The sequence below is a fragment of the Glycine soja genome, chromosome 3, assembly GCF_004193775.1.
Source record: "Glycine soja cultivar W05 chromosome 3, ASM419377v2, whole genome shotgun sequence".
NCBI classification, from domain to species: Eukaryota; Viridiplantae; Streptophyta; class Magnoliopsida; order Fabales; family Fabaceae; genus Glycine; species Glycine soja.
Window position 1 is genome coordinate 42939384 of NC_041004.1, and position 20876 is coordinate 42960259.

Genomic DNA, 20876 nt, shown 5'->3' on the forward strand with positions numbered 1-20876 from the left:
TTCTTTGTCCAAATATTAATGAGAAACAATTAAGTGGATAGAGAGATAAGAAAAGGATAAAATTTAGGAATGCTAGCACAATTAATTGACAGATTTAATGTGGTTAATTAAACTAGGTACTTTTCTTAAAGGGCGTAAATTAGTTGAAAGAGTCTTATAATTAAGGACGGAGGGAGTAATAAGTTCATAATTTAGTGCGCTTACTCTATACTCTAACACAATCCTAAATACATGCACAAAAATCAAAGTTGCAAACTGTCAAACTCTCAACCTATAATCAGCTTTACTCTTCTACAGTTCTACAAATTTATTCCTGTTCCTTGGCAAGAAACATTGGCAAAATAAAAATATTATATATAATCTATTTTTTCTTTAGGCAACCATAGCCTTACCTGCAATAGTAAGCTTCTCCACATCCACCAGGGCATGGAACAGCTGGCGGCAAGGAGACTTCTCGGAGAAAGGCAACACCAATTGGCCATTCATTAAAGATTTCACAACATCTTCAGGGAGAGGAACTTTAGTTTTGGGACTACCAAAAGTGCATTGCTGAGTGCTCTCCTCTTCATCTGAAGATTCCATTTCATGGCAGTGTTTCTAAGAGCTTCCCACATCACAACCATGACTCTCGTTGGCCCTCAGTTGTTGCATGTAAAGCCTCCTTCCAATTTCAAGTTCTATGGAACCAACAAAACGAAAGCAGAAGCTACACACCAAACAATCAATCTGCGAAACAAGGTAGAATATAAGAGAAAGGAGCAGAAAGCTTTTAATATGGCTACACAAGAACAAAAACTGTGAAAATGAAAACAAACCTTTTTGAGGGGATGTTGAGCTCCTACAACATGGGGTCCTTCAAAACCAGTTCCCCCTCTTTGAAGTCCATGTCTGCATATAAACCTGCAGTTCTCCAATTGCAGAAAAAACACATACTATGAACTAATAATTGCGTTGATCCTATTAAAATGAATATTTTATAATAAAATAAAACCACAAACTAAAACAATTTAAGCATAAACAATGGAGACCTTAATTGTGCCTTTCATATAATCAGATGAAACAATTGTTTGAAATTTTAAACGAAATGATGTAATGACACTAAAAATGTTCTACTACATAATGAAAATCCTCTTTAGCATCCGCTTTTCCTAATACTTAAAAAGAATGTTGCCCATTTTTGGCGAAGTGTGGTGATGGCCTCCACGTCTAACGGTGATCCATCAGAAAACCACTACAAAATTAAGAATTGATGACATTATTAGTAAGTTAACAAATATTAACCAAACCTACAATCGTAAGTCCATGCATTACGTATACCTTGTTCCAGTCATCCTTCAATCCACCAGTCACTATGCACCACATCCAATGCATGACATAATATCCGCACTCGTACGCTCCAGTTTGGACATGACTCTAAATTTAACATTGAAAATTGTTAGTTAAGATACAAGACTTCAACATGTACAAACACTTCATTAGAAACAGGTAGAACTTCAATAATTTCTAACCTTTGGTTCAACCCACCGAGGTGCAGCTTGATTAGACATGCCTTGGAAAGAACTGGTTATTGTCTTCATTGCACTAGTAAAAAAAATACAAACAACCATATATATGACAACCATTATTTATGTATATGTAACAACAGTTACCTCCACAGACCATCATTTGTATATTTGAATAGAACCTGTTAATTGTGGCTTTGATGTTAATATCTGGCTTCTTCCTCAGAGAACAAAACCAAACAACCGTGTTTTCCCTTGGACACAAAACAAATAGTTGCCAATGTGCCCTGAAGTTGACAATTACAATTAGGTTTTTATTCAAGCAAAAAAAAAATGACTTTAATTACAACAACAGTTCAACTTACTGATGCAAGTAAGCCCCTAAGTACAACTGCCTTTGTGATTCCTTGACCCATGTTTGAATGTATTCTTGGCATTGTTCACGTCTGTCCTTAGCATTGTGTATAGATTGAGGCTCCAACAGACCATACAGTGACTGATCAACTTTGCTTCTACCACAGTTATTCATAAAACTATTTGCAACACAAGTCATGAATATTGTAAATGTTTTAGATTCAAGAATGTTGGTTATGACGTAATCAAACATAAAGGTTGACAAAAAATGACTTACATGGTCCACAGCTGCAGGATAGATATGTTCAAACACTTGTCACCTGATATTATTTCCGCTAGATCAGCATGTGTGATGAAAAATTTTGCCCCAACATCAGGAAGTCCAAATTGCGTCGCCTCCCATGGCACTTCCACTGGACTCTTGTACACGTAAAACAATGTCTTCATTAATTCGCCCAATGGATCAGGTTCAGCTGCAACCTCAGCCTCACCAAGACGTCCAACTGGCAAACGCGCATTATGATTTGAATCCTATATGGTACAAGAAAATAAGTAGTAAAGTTAATCACAAATGGTGTATTAAATTAAATGACATTAGGCAGGGCGATAATTATATTACTTACATCAGTTATAGGCTTCACTAGATGTCTGGGCCATGCAATGAATGTGCTACTCGCGTCCCTGACATACTGAATCTCTGCAGTTGGAAACGGGACAGTGGCGTCACCATCGTAAATTGTGTCAACACAAACCCTTACTACATCATCTGCGTAAGCAACATTGTGTATAATGCCACCAACTCCATACATTTTTCCCGCAGCCACCACCTGTGTACTATCACCACACACAATGTATAACCCCACAATAGAAGCATCAAGTGTAGACCGCTCCTTAGCAACAACATTTGCAGCAGCCTCGGCACAGCTTTCTTTGGTGCTGACACGTGCAACCAATACATCAGGGATAGACGGTCTACAAGGAGCTGACTGTTGCGTTTGAATTTGTGATAACTCACTCTTGATCGCATCCAACTGCTTTTGCAATAAGTCGATAGTCCGTTTGTTTTCGTCTTCTACCTCTTTCCTCAACTCTTGCTTTATACTTCCTATGATTTCCACCAATTTATCTGCGGTCATCGTCGCCGAAGAAGTGTTGGAGCCACTACCACGCGGTCCATAGTAATTACCTATCGTGACACCATGTCCAGCAACACGAACCCGACCTGGGTGCTCTGGACGGCCAATGGCAGTGTTCAAAATGTCTTCACGACCATGCGGGACAAAAGTTCCCTGTGTTGATTGTTCCTGCAAATCATCCTGTAACAATGACAACAAGTAAACTCATAACTGTCATTACAACTTACAATTTTTAAGGGAAACATATATTGAGCTTACAATTTTGTCTGCGATTTCTTGAGCTGCAGCAGATGTCATTTGCCCAAATTTGTTAGTTCTAGCCTTCTTCCACTTCACATGTCTTGCAATAGGGGATGGAGGGTCGACGACCACATCTGTATTGTCAGTACCATCACCTTGATTCACTCTTGACTTTGTTTTCTCGGCCATCAATTTTTTTTCAAGCACGTCGTACCCTCCACGAGATAGTACGTGGGGACAGTCATTAAATTTTTGAATTTCCTGTGCTTTTTTGCGGATTCCCTGTCAACATTATTAAATACAAGTCAATATATCAAAACTTTGACAACAATTAAATAAGTTAAATGTTGAGTAAAAACAATTAAATTTAAACCTTCCAAGTTGGTGTCTGTCGTGTCTTTGAAAATGCTTCCCATGTTTCTCGATCGAAACCATACTTAGCAGATGGATCAATGTTTTGTTGATCGTCTTTGTCAGTGTATAGATATCTGGAGGTCAAGGAGGACTTAAATTGCCTCCATCTTGTTGCAACCGTGGACATAACCTTCTTCTTCGCAGTTAAACCTTCAGGAATATCAAATTTGGCCTAAAATAATAAATACTTTTCAATCAGTAACTGCATAAACCACATTTCCACAGGCATTAAATATACACAAAAGTAAACTCGTTACCAGTTGAGTGGACTTACCAAAATGTCATCCCATACAATAACTTTTAAAGTTTCGGGGACATCTTTCCAAGTAGCATGAACAATAGGGATTTTCTCCCGCGCCACTACCCCCAAGTAACTATGGAATTTTTCTTTATGTGGGCCAGATCCTCTACCAGTACTAGTGTTGACGTGGACAGTTGGTCGTGGTTGATATAAGCTTCGTGCAGTCAACCTTCGGAGCCTAGTAGTTTGTCTAGTCTTCCTTTTTGTGGTTGCACTAGGAGAATCTGGTGGTGGAGGGGATCTCAGGGGTGTTGTCATGGCTGCAATCAAAAAGAAAAATTAATTATGCCAACTTAATTGTCACAACATAGAAGTATGAAATTATAATGAAAGAAAAATAATGGCAAATTGAAAATCAGAAATGGACAACATAAAGAAAATTTGGGTTATATACCACATTCAAGTAGCAATATTTTCCCATAAACCTTCATCATGATCGATACGATTTGCAAATACATCATCCTCCTCATTTTCAGCATTTACCGAAGGCATTTCTGTGCAGAACGTCGGGATGTCATTAACATCAAGGGTTGAAACATCAATATCGGGAGGGATACCAGTTGTTTTACCCTGAAGAACCACTGACCATCTTGCGTCACTGGGATCTTCAACATAAAACACCTGTCTTGCTTGTGCTGCCAGGATGAATGGCTCGTCCTTGTAGCCAATCTTTTGAAGGTCAACCAAAGTAAAACCCATTTTGTCTTGTCGGACACCAGCATTTCCATTAACCCATTGGCACTTGAAAACAGGCACTCTAAATTCACCATAATCAAGCTCCCAGATTTCCTTAATCAGTCCATAATAAGGCATGGACGCTCGAATAGGATGGTTATCTAATGCACTACTAAAGTGCTCCGAATGAGCATCAATCGTTACTCCACAGTTTTGCACAGTGCTATTATCATCCTGGGATTTTGTGTAGAACGAATAATTGTTGATATCATACCCCCTCCAAGTCAAGACATTGAGATTAGGCCCAACAGCTAACAATGATAATGTCTTAGAAGTGTTGTCGCTAGCAAATATTGTTTTTCTAAACCAATTGACGAAACTCTTATTGTGCTCCTGCAACACACGCATCATATTCATGGTTGGGTGACAAGCTGTAACATATTCTTTGTGAGCATCTATGTATGGTATAACTTCAGCTGTGTTGTTTAGTACATATAAATGCGCTTGTGACAGTTGCTGGCGATCCATGGTTACAACATTGAATCCTCGTTTCCCCCTACCTTGGTGGCTAGACTCGTGACGGCTTTGAGGAAGACCAACAGGTGAAGCATTTTCAATGTAGTCAGAACAAAACTCAATAGCTTCTTCTGCCACGTACCTTTCAACAATGCTTGCTTCTGGCCGATATTGATTCTTGGTATAACTTTTCAATACCTTCATGTACCGCTCTACCGGATACATCCACCGCAGATACACGGGCCCGCACAACCGTATTTCTCGAACCAGATGAACAACCAAGTGAACCATTATGTCAAAAAAGGCTGGTGGAAAATACATCTCCAACTGACAAACGATAATTGAAGCCTCATTTTCCAAATCATCCAACTGTTTCGGGTCGATGACTTTGCTACAGATGGCATTGAAGAAAAAACACAATCTAGTTATTGCAACCCTTACTTTGTCAGGCAATATACCACGAATGGCAACAGGCAACAATTGCTGCATTAAAACATGACAATCATGAGACTTCAAACCAACCAACTTCATTTCAGTCACAGATACAAGGCTCTTGATATTTGAAGAGTATCCTTGTGGGACTTTAACATTTTTCAAACAATGACAGAAACTTTTTTTCTCAGACGTTGACATCGTATGACATGCTGGCGGTAAATATGTTCGAAGCCCTTTTGACACTGGATGCAACTGTTGTCGTATGCCCATTTCTGCTAGATCTTGACGACATTTCAAACCATCTTTTGTCTTCCCTTTAATGTTAAGCAGTGTCCCAACCAAACTATCACAGACATTTTTCTCAACATGCATAACATCTAAACAATGTCTCACATTTAAATCGCACCAGTAAGGCAGATCAAAAAAGATGGACCTTTTCTTCCAAATTTTGTTTGCAGAGCCATCCTTTTTTTGTGTCTTCCCATAGATAATGGTAATGTTGTTCACCCGATCAAGAACTTCAACACCTGACAAAGGAATCGGTGCACTGTCAATCTCAGATGTCCCATTAAAGGCTTTCTTCATTCGCCTATATGGGTGAAAAGGTTTTAAAAATCTTCGGTGTCTTGTATACACTGTCTTTTTGCCATGCTTTAATTGGATGTAACTTGTGTCTTTCTCACATATGGGACATGCGTGGTGGCCTTTCACACTATATCCACTCAAATTACCATATGCTGGAAAGTCATTAATGGTACAAAATATCAAGGCACGCAACTTGAAGGTCTCATGAGCATTCCCATCATAAACATCAACCCCTTCTACCCATAATTTTTTTAGGTCTTCAATCAAGGGAGCAAGATACACATCAATGTCATTTCCTGGTTGTCTTGGACCGGCTATCATCATAGACATCATAATGTACTTCCGCTTGATGCACAACCAAGGAGGGAGGTTGTAGATCATTAGCAAAACAGGCCACGAACTATGATTGCAACTCAAGTTTCCAAATGGATTCATTCCATCCGAAGCGAGAGCAACCCTTAGGTTTCGAGGATCTTGGCTAAACTCTGGATACAGCTGATCAATTGTTTTCCATTGAGGAGAATCAGCAGGATGACGGAGCAATCCATCTTTGATCCTGCCATCAGCATGCCATGTTAGGTTTTTCGCGTCTTCTGCATTAGCAAACAATCGCTTAAACCTTGGTATTACTGGAAGATACCAACAAACCTTGGATGGGCGATCTTTGTATGTGGTTGCATCTTCACCGCAATCATTGGAATTCACTTTGTAGCGTGACACGCCACATGTAGGGCAGTTGCGCAGTTCAGCATACTCATGCCTATACAAGATACAATCGTTAGGGCAAGCATGTATTTTTTGATATTCCATTCCAACAGGACATAATATCTTCTTTGCCTCGTAATGATTCTTCAGTAGCGTGTTATCTTCAGGAAGCATATTCTTCAATAACAACAGTAATTCGTTGAAGCTTTTGTCACTCCACCCAAATCTTGCTTTCAAATTCACCAAAGCTAACACCCCTGACAACCGTGTATACTTAGTGCATCCGACATACAACGGTTTCTTTGAATCATTATCTAACTTTTCAAAATATGGTGCGTGTGTTTGCCTAAAACCCTCTTGTCCAAGATCGCGTAGCATGTCTTCTATACGATCACCAACTTCTTCATGAACTCCAACATTTGCAGGGGTTGATGACATTTCTGATAACTCACCATGCCATATCCATCTTGTATAAGTAGGACAGATACCATCACATATCAGATGTGTTCTAATGTCATCCAAAGATTGTCGTCGACCATTCAAACATTTCACACATGGACAGAAGTATACCCCACGAAAGTCTGCAGCATTTTCAACAGCAAATTGCAAGAAATCTTCAACCCCATTCTCGTACTCTTCAGTTATGCGTGGTCTTGTCATCCAACTCCGATCCATATTTAGTGTACTGTCAAACGAGGTTCATTATCTGATATGCATGCGAACCTCTCTTTTTTATTGTAAAAAGGTGTGACCCTACCCCATTCAGGAAGACACTTTTTTACTTCATTCAAACAAACAAGTTAAGGCACTTATGTTAAATTTGACTAAATTTCGGCAGCATTTCGCTTTGGTCTCCAAGTACACAACATGAAACCTGTGACATCAATTGACACCGATCATGTATGCACCCGGAGAACAAAGCAAGATGCAGTGACCGAAATATAATCAAAAATAACACAACATACTTGTAAGTCAAAATGAAGTAAAAAAAATTGTCTTCCCAAACTGTCCAAACGGACAATTCAAGATTCAATACAACAATTAATCCAAACTATCCGTATTAATCGTTGTATTGAAGCTCAAACGGGGAACTATGGCTCACTCAATGAGGTAGAATGTAATAATAAACAATACTTACATCAGGGGCAAAAATATAATAGTTAACCACAACAGTTTAAGAATGACATACATACCTCCGAAGATGAGCAGTATGACAGTATTTGTTGCAGTAACACTGAAGTTGGCAAGTACTTTTTGCCAATCCGTAGCAGTCGGTACCTACAAATTAAGAATAATTTCATATTTAATAGCACAGCAAAATTACAGTTGTGCAACAAAAAAAATTGAAACACACATTTTTCATATGGCTGTAAGGTAATTCAATGACACAAAATTGTTTCCATCCATTCCTTCCATTTTCACCCTTTCCAAAAGCACAATAAATATACAAATATAGTTGTGCCTTTTTTTTTTCCTTTTTTTTAGTTTTACAAGCATAATTAATATTTCTAAGTTGCAAACTAGGTGTTCTAAGTTGCAAACTGGGTGTTCAAGCTTGTGCTCAAACAGTTTCTTCAACCAACCACTAGGATCGGTCTAGTGGTAGGAGAATTTGGAAAATTCAAACAAAGTCCTAGACTCTTGTACACCAAAACAGTTTCTTTGGCCTCTATGTATAGTACCCAAAAAAAAGGTAAATATGAAAGCGATCAAGTCTTACAATGATTCATCTACTAAGGTACAATGAATTCAGATCCTTAATGACATTAATGTTGTCCACATCCAAAGCTTGCTTCAAATTACCAGAATTTCTAAGGCAAAATTCATGAGAAATATATTTGATGTGCTCTAACTCATATATATATATATATATATATATATATATATATATATATATATATATACACACACACACACACACAAATATTAATTACAAAGACATCTAGAAAATTTTGTTTTCTCTTTCACAATATTAACAAAGTAGTGAATAGAATAATATAACTCAAGAAAAAGAGTAGAAAACACCCTCAAATTTGACAAGAGAGTTACAAAGCATTTCTTTTACTGGTACTTAATAGAATTTTTGTAGTTACATGTAACTAGTGATGACATTTATCATCTTCCATGGATTAGAAATGACTCTGCCTTAATTCAAGCTTTGCAACGTCTTGCTGTAACTTCTTTATAGTCTTAAATCAGACAGCTTTCCTTTGGAAAGTAGAAAATAACACCAGTGACTTTATTTTGTTCTCACGCTTTGGTTGAAAATGTTTTGGACAACAAAAGTGTTAACTTGAGTTCTAAATTGGACGGGCTCTGCTAACACAACTGAGCAATTACGGATCAAGTGGCCCAAAAGAGACTGTTGCTTCTTGCAACCTTTCCCAAATATTTTTTCTATTGGTTATTTCAGAAACCACAAAAAGGATGCATTTTGAATTGGTCATTCCAAAAATAAAAAAGGAAGTATAGGAAGCAACTGGGAGTTGCATGAAACAGAAGTCCAAAAACATGGTAGGAAAGGGTTGGTGAAAGTATACATAAGGAGACAAAGCCGTTACTTCTTCTATCCCAATTTTTGCTATCTGCACCCCATAAGAAAAGTGAATGGACAAATATTGTGTTTATAAGTCCATGCTTGACACCTATATGAGTTTGATATATAGAAGGATAGTTCTCAAGCCGCAGGAGACATTGGACTGTAGTGAAATAATTGTATCTAGTAACATTAAGTCGTATTTGATTTATTTAATTTTTAGCCTAAGTGGGCATATAGCAGCAGCCTTCACATAAATTAATGATCAAGTTTTTAAATATAAACCCAGAAAACATTAATGGGTTTCCCCCAAAGAGTTAGCCAATAGTCAATAATGATTCTGATTGGTTTCAGTCCCGTAAGCATTGCAAGCACCAAATTAAGAAGTAGGCAAATGCCTATTAATAACTAGAAAATTCAACTAACTAAAATGGTGAAAATTTTTAATTCGGGTATATTGCATTTTTCTTATGCTCTAGATAACCTTTAATAATAGGTTTGAACTAAGGGGCTAGTTCTTAATATTCAATCACTTAATATATATTCAATGTGTTTTTTTTGTTAGAGTTTTTTTTTTATCTTTTTTATTTAATAGAGATATATTCAATGTGTTTGCTATCGAGCATTTCCTTGCTCATTTTTATTTATTTATTTTTGGACATATTTATTTTAAAATACAACTGAGTTTGCTACAAGAAGTCTGGATAATGAATTGTTAGAGCCTTAATTCAATTTTGAAATAGAACAAATCAAAACCTTCTCCAAAATTTCCTAATTATGTACTTGTTGTCACTCATTTACTTAATCCTAATTATGTACTACTTAATCCAAATTACTTAATCCGGAATAATACTATCAACTTCTTGAGTAACTGTTTCAAAAATATCATTGCTTTATTTTGAACTTAGTAATCCAGAAAACAACATGGATTCCAAATTACTTAATCCGAAATAATGCTAGGATATTTTCAGAACAAATCCAGAAGCCTAAAAAAATATTTTCACAGTCCGATTAACTTATGGATTACTCAATTCATAATTATAATTGCTGGAAAAAAAAAGTAAACAAAACGTGTTTGAAGTATAATGGGCCCATCCACCTTTACTGGGACGGTATGACAGAATGACAGAATACACTAATTGTTTGACAAATGGAATTCTAGAGGCATACTCAGGGATCTTAGAAGGATTTAAAGGTTCCCCAAAGACCCAATTTCTAATGTCTTATATATGCTCGTCACTTTGCTTTGGGAAATCCTTCCGAGGATGAAACGAAGCACAGAACCAAAAGTGAAGAAGAAAAAGAAATGAAATTTGTTTTATTTTTTAAACTAATGATAAATATAGTAATTGCCACTGTTCATAAATAAAAGCCGCTGAAATATGAAATCAAATTAAACCTTTTAATATAATTTGAAGACCAAATTGATAACTAAGATACAAAAAGCTTATTATTGGACATTTGAATGAAATTAATTTTGTCAAAATTTTGTTAAAGAGAGCTACCAGTTAAATTAGGAAAAAAAATATAATATATTAATTTTTTGTAAAATTAGCCATGAGAGTTAAAAGATCTAAGCGACAACTTTAAATATCCATCTTTATGAGTGAAATTTCTTCAAATCTTGATGTTATTTTTTTTCAGCTTTTTTTTCTCATTATTATTTGTATAAGAAGTTAATGTTTCAGCTTTTTTTTCTCTGTTTATTTTTCTCTTCTGTTGATGTTATTTGAAAATTGAAAGGTTTCAATTTTGCTTTTTGTTAAATAAAAATTTAAAAACTATGAGCTCATCTTATATTATAAAGGAAACAGAGGGTAGGGGAATATTATTGCATATATCCTATTGACTATGGACTTTTCTTCCTTACTGATCATAAATTTTCAAGTCCTCGACAAATAATAATAATAAAATCTAAAAGTATTCCCATCTTCTCCATCCATTTTTTTAAAGATTTGTGATTTTATAATAACTGGTTATAATTTGAAGGGAAAGAATAAAAATAAAAAGGAAACCCACTAAAAAAAGGAGAAAGGAACAAGGAGATGTTTTTGGCCTTTGCTTTTATGTTTGCCTGATACATGACAGTGAGATTGACAAGTTTGGTAGAAGGAGATAATTTGATTCCTTTTATTTTTCAATTTAAGTTGCAGTTTGCATATGAATTGTATATGTGAGAAAAATGGATTATAAAAGGTTGGCCTATGAAAGTCAACCTAACAAAAGTGAATTGAAATTAGATTCGATTAGTTTAAAATTTAATAATAATTTTTTGGATCATAATAATATTAAATTTATGAAAAGTTTGATTACATTAATATTAAGTTGAACTCAAAGCCTGCTGTTTTGGGTAACAAAAGCCCGCTGTTTTGGGTAACAAAAGCATGCAGCAACCTTCATGTGCTTAGGATAGAGTACAACATGAAAGTTTGTATTAGAGTCAAGCTGCGAACTCAACTCATTTCTAGACATGTTTTTTTTTTTTTTTTTTTTCTGATTTCTCATTTAGTGTCAACTATCCCTACTCTAATTTTATTTATTATGTTTTAATATTTAATCTTCTATACTTTTGTAGATTTAATTTATTGTTTTAAATATACTATAGCAATGTGTGTGCGCGCACGAATTTATGCATTTTTAGGTTTGGTGTATATTGTTTATCGACAATTATTAACATACCTCCTCTAATTGTTTATTTTTTTTAATCCCAAATTCAAAAGCTAGCCTCCATAATTCTATATTGGGTTATCCCATTTTAAACTTTGCAATCATATTTTATTGTATTGTCAATGTCCCTTGGTCCATATGTCTCTCAATTGAACACGAGAGTAAGAGTGTTATTCTCTTAAAGTCTTGATCATTGATTCTTTTATACTTGAGTGAAAGAGTAAACTCAAATATGTCAAATATCACATATTGTTATGCATGGTCACGCATATTTCATGTTCTACTCTATCGAGAGGTCCAATAGCATAACTCCATATGTAACAAATCTATATATGTGACTGTTTTACTTACAGTATAATCTAAAGGGACATAAAAATCTAACATAGGAACAATGAATTGAATGAAACAAGTGAGTAATAATGTTGAAAGTTGAAATTGCAGAGATAGATACCTGACAGAGAATGTGAACCGCAATGAGGACGAGAGAGGCACTTGCACAGATTACCAAACAAATGTGAACCCTAGCAGAGATCTATATGAATAAAGTAATTTTCCTTAGTAACGAACAAAATTCAATTTGCTACATCAGGAATTGTAGCAACGGATAACGAATTGGTGGAAATAATAATAAAGAAGGGTGAGGGTTACTTACGTAGACAAAGTGAGTGCTCCAAGAAAGAGAGACGAATGGACTGCGACGGAGGTGCAGCGGAGGACGGAGGTGACGGCAAGCAGACAACTAAAGATGCGAGGCTGCAATGAAAGGGTAGCGAGTCTGGTTCAGGGTTTTGATTATTAAATTGAAATAATTAATTTTATTGTACAAAGTAAATGAATAAATAAATAAAAATATCTAAAATAGTTATAATATAACTTGTTTTACGGAAACTTATATTATAATATAACTTTTATAAATTATTTTATTAAGAGTCTCTTTTTAAAATTTATTTTAAACTTAGATAAATGCTGACTGACCTTTAAAGTATTTGAAATTATTTAATATGATATAATAAATTTTTCCTTACAGCAAAGTCTTTTTTTAGGATTCCTCACTACAGTGATATATAATTGATACGAAAGGAAAAATAAATAAATACAAATTGCACACCTTATGGAAAGTATATTTTTCACTGCACACTCCACGTAATCCGTTATAATTTTTTATTAGTGTTGCACCAATACCAAAGTTATTATGAAAGTTAAGGCATATTCTTGTGAATTTGGCTACAAGCTAGCTTTTGCAGTAAAGCACTAGATAAACCTTATGTGCAATCGAGCTTTCACGGAAAATTAAAGCATTCTCGCTGGCTATAACAATTGATTGATACTCTCAGACACCATAACCTGATGAAGAACCATATTTATACATTAAAGATATTGTATCATTCTTAGAGAGTGTTTTATTTTAGTTCTCTATTTCTAAATTTTTTCAACCAAAACGTAAAAAATGATATAGAGATTATAATGTTTAAAGATTATTATTCTAAGAAAACAATTTCTTAAATAACTTTAAGCTGTCTACAATTTGAGTGAGAAAAAATAAGTAATTGATTTTGTAGATTTAATTTTATTGTTTTAATATTTAATCTTCTATACTTTTGTAGATTTAATTTATTGTTTTAAATATACTATAGCAATGTGTGTGACATGTTGCCTAACTAAAAAAGTGAGAATTTAACCTTCAAATTGTTAGAATCCAATTGATGTTCACTTGATTTTATATAATATGTTACAATATAATATAAAACATAAAGCACTAACTTTTATTTATAGTAATAATCTATCATAATCCTAATTAAATAGGAAACAAATCATGAGATAATTGTCAATAATAAGGAAATATGAAAGCCAATCCTTGGGGTCTCCAACTGCAATGGCTAGTTTTTTAGGATTGGTTCTCTGTTGGTTCTTGTCAATAATAAGGAAATATGAAAGCCAATCCTGGGAGGTAATTCAGATAATAATAAAATATGGAACTAATCTTAACATATAATTGAGATACAATTGGATGTTTTTCATTTATTCTAACATTATTCAACAAAAACAAACAGAAGCCTTTTCCACTAGGTAACACCAGCTACATGGATAAAATAATGTCATTGTATTCTGTTAACAATTAATAAATTTGTGCTTTCAGAGAAGCTAATGTGGTGGCTGATTATCTAGCTTCAGTGGCTTATTCTTATAACATAAGTTTACATTTACTTGTTGTTCCACCATCTCGGTGTGTCAATTTTCTGTTGAAGGGTGTAATGGGTCTTCCATTGACCCAAAGAACTAATATGCTAAAAGAATAGTAAAACAAAGCTATGGTACTTACCCAAAAAATTGTTAACCGAATTAACATACTAAAGCAAGTAAGCAACATGGCTATATGAAACATCTCAGATTCTAGAAATAAATTTTGTACTCGCACACACACACATAATGAATGAATGAATGAATACAAGAAGCTTTCTTTCTTGATTGCTTTCTTAGTTACTTGAGGATACTTTTAATGCAAATTAGTTGAAGAAGAAAGAAAGACACGTTACTTGAAGAGAAGAGGTTTTTTAAGTTAGGGTTCTTCGCCTATTTTATTAGTGTTATATAAGCACCACATCAATAAAATTGTTTCTTAGTGTTATATAAGCACCACATCAATAAAATTGTTTCTTAGTGTTATATAAGCACCACATCAGTAACTTCATTCCCATTTAACTTGATGGCAAACATTTAGAAGTTTCCTCCTTGATTCTCCCTAGGTTTAACTACTTTCTAACATTGATTCTTACATAAAAATAACAAGTAGTGCTTTTTACTAAAATAAGAAAACAAACAAAATAGAATTGGATTAAACAGGCAAACCATGAATCTTCAACTATTAATTTCAAATTCTGCAGCATACACGAATCAAATTAGTACAAATACAGTTTCATTTTCCTCATTTTGAATACATAGCATGAAACTGTGAAGCAAGCAACTTGTCAAGCAATAGAAAAAATACCAGACCAAGACATATACGTTCATAACAGTACAAGAATCTCAACTGCTTCAGATGAGAAGAATCTTGGCTACTATTTCTAACATAAAGTCCAAATATATACGTCTTTTCCGCCAATTACTCTATAGCCATCATTAAGCCAGCTTGTCAATGTCACCCATTATAAGTTGATCAGTTGAACAATTTGGAGAGAAAAACATGTTTACAGCTTTAAAAAATTGAATTTTAGAACTCAAATTGCTATTTATTTAATTTCTAATTTAGGTTCCATTTTTCTTTTGGCTGGTTTGGTAATACACTTGAAACTTAAAGCCCTTTCTGACTCATGATAGCAATCACTTAAAAAGGTTATAGCCAGAGGAGTTGGAAAATTAGTATGCAGGCTTTGCCTAGTCTTTTGGAGGTGCATGCATGAGAAATTATTGGATGGTAGAAAGTATCTAGACTATTAGGTATGTGTTTGTAGTCCTAGTTAATTTTCAGCAGATGTGATGTCAAGTTTTTTAATTTATCAGAAAGTTAATAAAATTCAACTAATCATCATTTAAAAATCAAACTAATTAACTAGAATCATAGATAAGTAGTACTAGTTCTAGACCAAAGTGCATGTTTTAGGGGTGCCAAAGAAATCTAATGTCAATATGGGGTGGGTAGGTAGGGGTGGGGTGGGGTTACACAGCCTGCAGACCAGTTCACATGACACACAAGGCTGGACAGGCTTAGGTCAGCAAAATCTTTTTCCATTAGCCTATGCAGGTTAGTTCGCATAACACGTGTTAAACATATTTGGTTGCGGACATTGTTGTATTACTAAGTGGATTTATGAAGTTGTAGGTATTGTTTGTTAGGAAAATCATTTTATTCCCCTATTAAGAAAGGTAGCCTTTAGGTGAGTGATTGGAAAACTGACATGAAACCAATGGATTTTTACCAACAAGGTATTTTAAGCATTTTCCCCCACTGGACTTACTTTTTAACTTTTATTATATAAACCCTATTGTTACAATGCCTTTATTCACCAAAGAGTCTAAACTAAATTATAGTTCAATGAAGGATATGGTATAATTCTCCCACCAGCTGGGGTGAAAATGGCAACAAAAAAAATATTGATTCCAACCAAGAAGAGTGAATGGAGAAATATATATCGACTACAAGAAGAAAATTAATCTAAGCATCTCACTTAGAATGTGGTTGTGTTTGTATCAAATGCAAAGCTGAAAGACCAATTTAAGTCAAATAGATCTAGGCTATTTTGATTTTTTTTTTCTTTCTGGTTTACTTGCTTGATCCTATTAGGTTATTTCATTTGTCATTTGTCTGATTGTTTTGTGGTAAATTGAAGGCAAAAACCAAGAAGAGTGGAATGAGTCACTTAATTTTCCATATCCGGCAAAGATGACACAGCCCTCTACTCAATTGTGATGCATATGAAAAGCTTTCATTATTCTCTTTTATTATGCTTTTAGTTCTATATAAAGCACTAAATTTAGATTACATGTTTATTGCTTCATTTATTAAAATTTAGTGTCAAGCTTAGATCAATATACCATCTGAATTGATATTCTTATGTAAAAGGATGGTTTTATTTTCTCTTAAACCTCACAAACTAATCTCTTTATTTGTATTTCTTTTATATTGTTATAGCAGATTTGTTAGCTTTGCCAAAGCTGCACAAATGATGTTGATGTCAAATTTGCATAAATCAGTAGAAGGGGTTCAGAGTACTCATTATTGTAGGGGTCTTTGGGGGACTTAAGCATGTTATGGCCATACCATATTGACATCTTGGACAGTGCTAATATAACTGATATATATTTACCCCTTAAGATTTTTATGGCTGGAGAATTGTGTGTTGGTGAGTATGTGTTGTTATCTAGAGGTAGAGAATGGTTGTATGTTATGATTTTGAATTGATATAATTAAATCCCCTGATCAATCTGTTGTTGATGTGGAACACTTTTTCTGACAATATGTTGTCATTGTCTGCAAAAGGAGCTTCATTTAAGTAAAAATAGAGCCATGCCAATGAGTATAATTACATCAACTTAAAAGATATTTAGTTAATCAATCTACATTGAAATAGGAGGATAAAAAACAAGATTAAGCCTAATGGGTAAAAAATATTTTCATCAGCTCAGTTGCTGAGAATGTACTGCATATCTTCATTTGTGCCAAGTGGGTGAGAATGTTTTGGGTGGAAGAAAAGGGAAAGGATTGATGTATTTGGACTGGGCTTCAGTACATACTCATCAATGCTTTGCCTTCTTTACTCTCCAAATCCCTTCTACCAAGCATATAAGCTGTGCTATGAGTATTCTTGTTCTTCTCATTTGTAATATTGGTTACATTTTTAATTTGAGTTTCTGCTCTCAAGATATTTGTGCATATTGGCATCTTTTGTGTACAAACTCCTTACATCTAATTGCACTCTGCAGGTGCTAAGCAATCCAGAAAAGACTCCTCTTCACACTTTCTTTTGCAACTATGATTTGAGTGACATGGCAGTTGGTACCAAAGTAAGATTTGTCAGTCTGGCTGAATATATGACTCAATTGATCTGGACATTTTCATTCCTAATGGCATAATTGTTCTGACAAGGCTAAATTTAGCTTTGAAGTTCATTGAAATCAGACTGTTGTGACCAGATGAGTGACTTGTAGAGGTTGTAACCCAAAAAATTGCCTTAAATATTGCTAGGCAGGGTGGCTTGGCCATAATTTAAAAAAAAATAAAACTAGAAACCAATAACAAGATTTAATTATAAATCAACCATCAGACACATTACAAAATATTAGCATCATTGAAATACACAAATGAAGTGTTGAAAAACAGGAGAGCTAACACACTAATGGAAACTATATCTTAAAAAGCAAAGTACTACCAAGACATGAATAACATAAAGTAATAAGACTTTTCTCACTAACATAAAATAAAAATAAGAGACTGGAAATGGTAAGGAGTGCTAGCTACCAGTTCCTTTGGTGGAAGGAGGGTGGATGTCAAGCTTCATTTCCTCTAATAATTTTTTTTTGGTGAGTTTGATTTACAGAAATCACATTCAATCCATTTGCGGTAGGAATTTTCACATGGTCTTTTGCTTAGTATTAGTCAGGTCTTGCCTCTCATATTGTATAAAGCTATGCACATTTAATTAATAATAGGGGATATTATTGGCAAAATATTCATTCTCTTATTGTTTATTAATCTTAGAATCAGAAATATGCCAAGATTGTAAGATCCAAATTTGGTTTTCTATGGCTTTTCTAGTGAGTTTTATTGGATCTAGTAATAGGGGGTACTGAATCAAAGCTTGCAAGTTGAAACTTAGGGGTACATAGCTTGTCCTGCCACACCTGGGTCCTGTATTGTATAGTCCACTTATTTTTAATCTTCGGCCTGTTGGGTAATCATAACCAACAAAATATAGTCCACTTATTTTACAAACTGGGCTAGATCGACCCATTGAAAATGCAGGCCAACATGAACAAATCTTATATGAGTTTAGTCGTCCGATTTACTCACCTCTAACTCTAATAGTTAACTAGGCGAAATTCTCTACTTCACCCTCTCTTTTTTTCTACTTATCATTACGTGTTATATTGCTGAGCTAACAAATACTATGAACAAAAGGTAACTAACTCAAAACAAATAAATAATCAATCATATTATTTGGGCGACATTCTTTAACGCCCATTTATTCCGTCTCCCAGATCTCGCAGACCCGGTTTACGCCTCTACCCTCCCCGGCGCACGTTAGATATAACCCCTCTTTCAACAACATAAGCCGTATTGTTAACTAAATAACAGTAGAGAAAATGGTAACAATTACTAAAAAGAAAGCATGTATTAATATTATTATTACCTTGCCTTCCTTTCCTGCTTTGACCTTCCCTTCTGCAACTATTGGCCCATAGATGAGCTTCGTATCTCCCAGTCCATCTATGTCTGAAAATAAGAAACAGAATCAGATAAATAAAATAATTACTAATATGATATTATGATGATAAAAGGTGGTGGCCATGAATAAGATACCGGGTCACGCCGCGGTAGATGGAGGTGCGTTGCCCGAAGGTGTCGACGGTTTTCTTGGGGGATGGTTTTTGCGGTTCGGTGCTTTGTTCGGCGGCCAAGGCGCGAGGGAAGCACGCGGCTATTGTTGACTTCAGCTCCAAATCGTATAGGTGGTTGTTGTTGTCGGTGGAGAACTGCGGAAGCTGTGGCGGTGCACACGCGACGGTGGTGGCTGTTGCGTTTCAGTAGCTAGGTTTTGTGTTTTATGTGAACATCGATAAAACGTCGTTCCACGTTATTACAAAATTGCCACTAGGTGGCATTCTAAGACGGTCGTAAGGAACCGCCTTAGATTCTGTGACGTAAAAAAAATTAAATTATTCTGTTAATTACAAAAATGCCACCGCGTGGCATTCTAAGGCGGTTCTGTAGAACCGTCTTAGATTCAGTGTCGTAGAAAATTAATTTTCTAGTAGTGATAAACGTGTTATTGTTGTGTATCATATATATCAAAAACATGTTTTTGTTATGTATGAAAATTAACAACTAAAGAAAAATGTATTTTCATGTTGTGTGATACAGAACGAAAATGCATTTTCATTAAGAATCACATCACGAAAAATGCATTTATGATTTGCATCTATTTGTGATACACAATGTGTATCAAATCATATATACAACAGAAACTTATTTCAATTTTTTGTTGAAAACGACATTCCCGTTGCAAAATGAAAACACTTTCTATTTTGTGTTGTCAACAATGGAAATCTGTTTTTGTGGATAATATTTTAATAAAAAAACAAACCAAAATAAGGAGTAGTCTTAGCAATAAAGAGGTCTCATTAACAAAGTCCAGGGCCTAAGTATCTTAATGTGTGGTGCATTTTGTTATTCTTGTGCTTTTTCTTTTCTCTTTCAATTCTATCTCAATTTTCTGTTTTTTTTAATAAAAACATTTTTGACAGAAATACGTTCAACAATGAAAATGTGTTTTCGTGGAGGGTACTTTCTAAAAAATAAAAAGTTAAACTAAAATGGGAGATATAATTAACAAGGGTGCCATTAACAACCCCCGACTTTTTATAAGCAATTGTGACATTGGGCTGAGTATCTTAATGCGTGGTGTGTGTTTTGTTATTCACACGTCACAATTAATTTTTTTATAAAAATATTCTTAACAAAAATATTTTTATTGTATATGTCAAAACACAGATATAGAATAAAAATATTTTCTTTTGTGAATTTTGTTGAAGTATACAATGAACACATATATTTATTGTATATCTTAATAAACTCTTATTAAGATATGAAAATGTATTTGATTGAGTATCTTGACAAATCTTATTCAGATAAGATACGCAACACAAAAAAGTTTATTTTATGTATCGTGACATAAATGAAACTAGGCTTCCTTGTATTGACAACAAGCGGAAAAATGAAAACGAAAAGCTATCAAAGAAAACGGAATGGGGTTGCGATAAGAGTATATACGGAGGTTGGATTAAAGAGGTGGGGATAAGGGGTGTGTGTGTGTGATTTTTAATAGGCAAAATATATATATTATAATTAAGGATTAATAGTAGAACATGAGTTTCCATCATGCTTATCTGAGGTTAGCATAAGTCATGCCTCACCTGCAGAATTAATGGGTGTGTATGCGGGAGAGAAAAGAATGAGAGGGGGAGTGTCAGAAGTAAGGGGGAGAGGAAACAGAATAAGTGAGGGGAAGGTGGTAGAATAGGAATTTTAATTAAAAAAATATAGGATGTGCGAATAGGAAAAAAAAAAAGATTTAAGAATAATACGGTCAATGTGG

General features: G+C 34.6%; 2 protein-coding genes across 2 annotated transcripts; both read right to left on the reverse strand.

The window, feature by feature from the left end:
• Positions 1-977: 977 nt before the first annotated feature.
• LOC114405303 lies at positions 978-4205 on the reverse strand. The gene is made up of 10 exons (XM_028367897.1): positions 3921-4205; positions 3606-3818; positions 3251-3514; positions 2480-3172; positions 2134-2387; positions 1868-2035; positions 1685-1789; positions 1509-1581; positions 1318-1413; positions 978-1231 (listed from the first exon to the last, which is right to left on the reverse strand). The coding sequence occupies exons 1-10, from the start codon at positions 4203-4205 to the stop codon at positions 1133-1135; spliced, it is 2250 nt and encodes a 749-aa protein (XP_028223698.1). The 3' UTR covers positions 978-1132.
• Positions 4206-4346: 141 nt separating this feature from the next.
• Positions 4347-7538, reverse strand: LOC114405305. The gene has a single exon (XM_028367898.1). It carries the CDS (start codon positions 7536-7538, stop codon positions 4347-4349), a length of 3192 nt encoding a protein of 1063 aa, XP_028223699.1.
• Positions 7539-20876: the final 13338 nt, after the last annotated feature.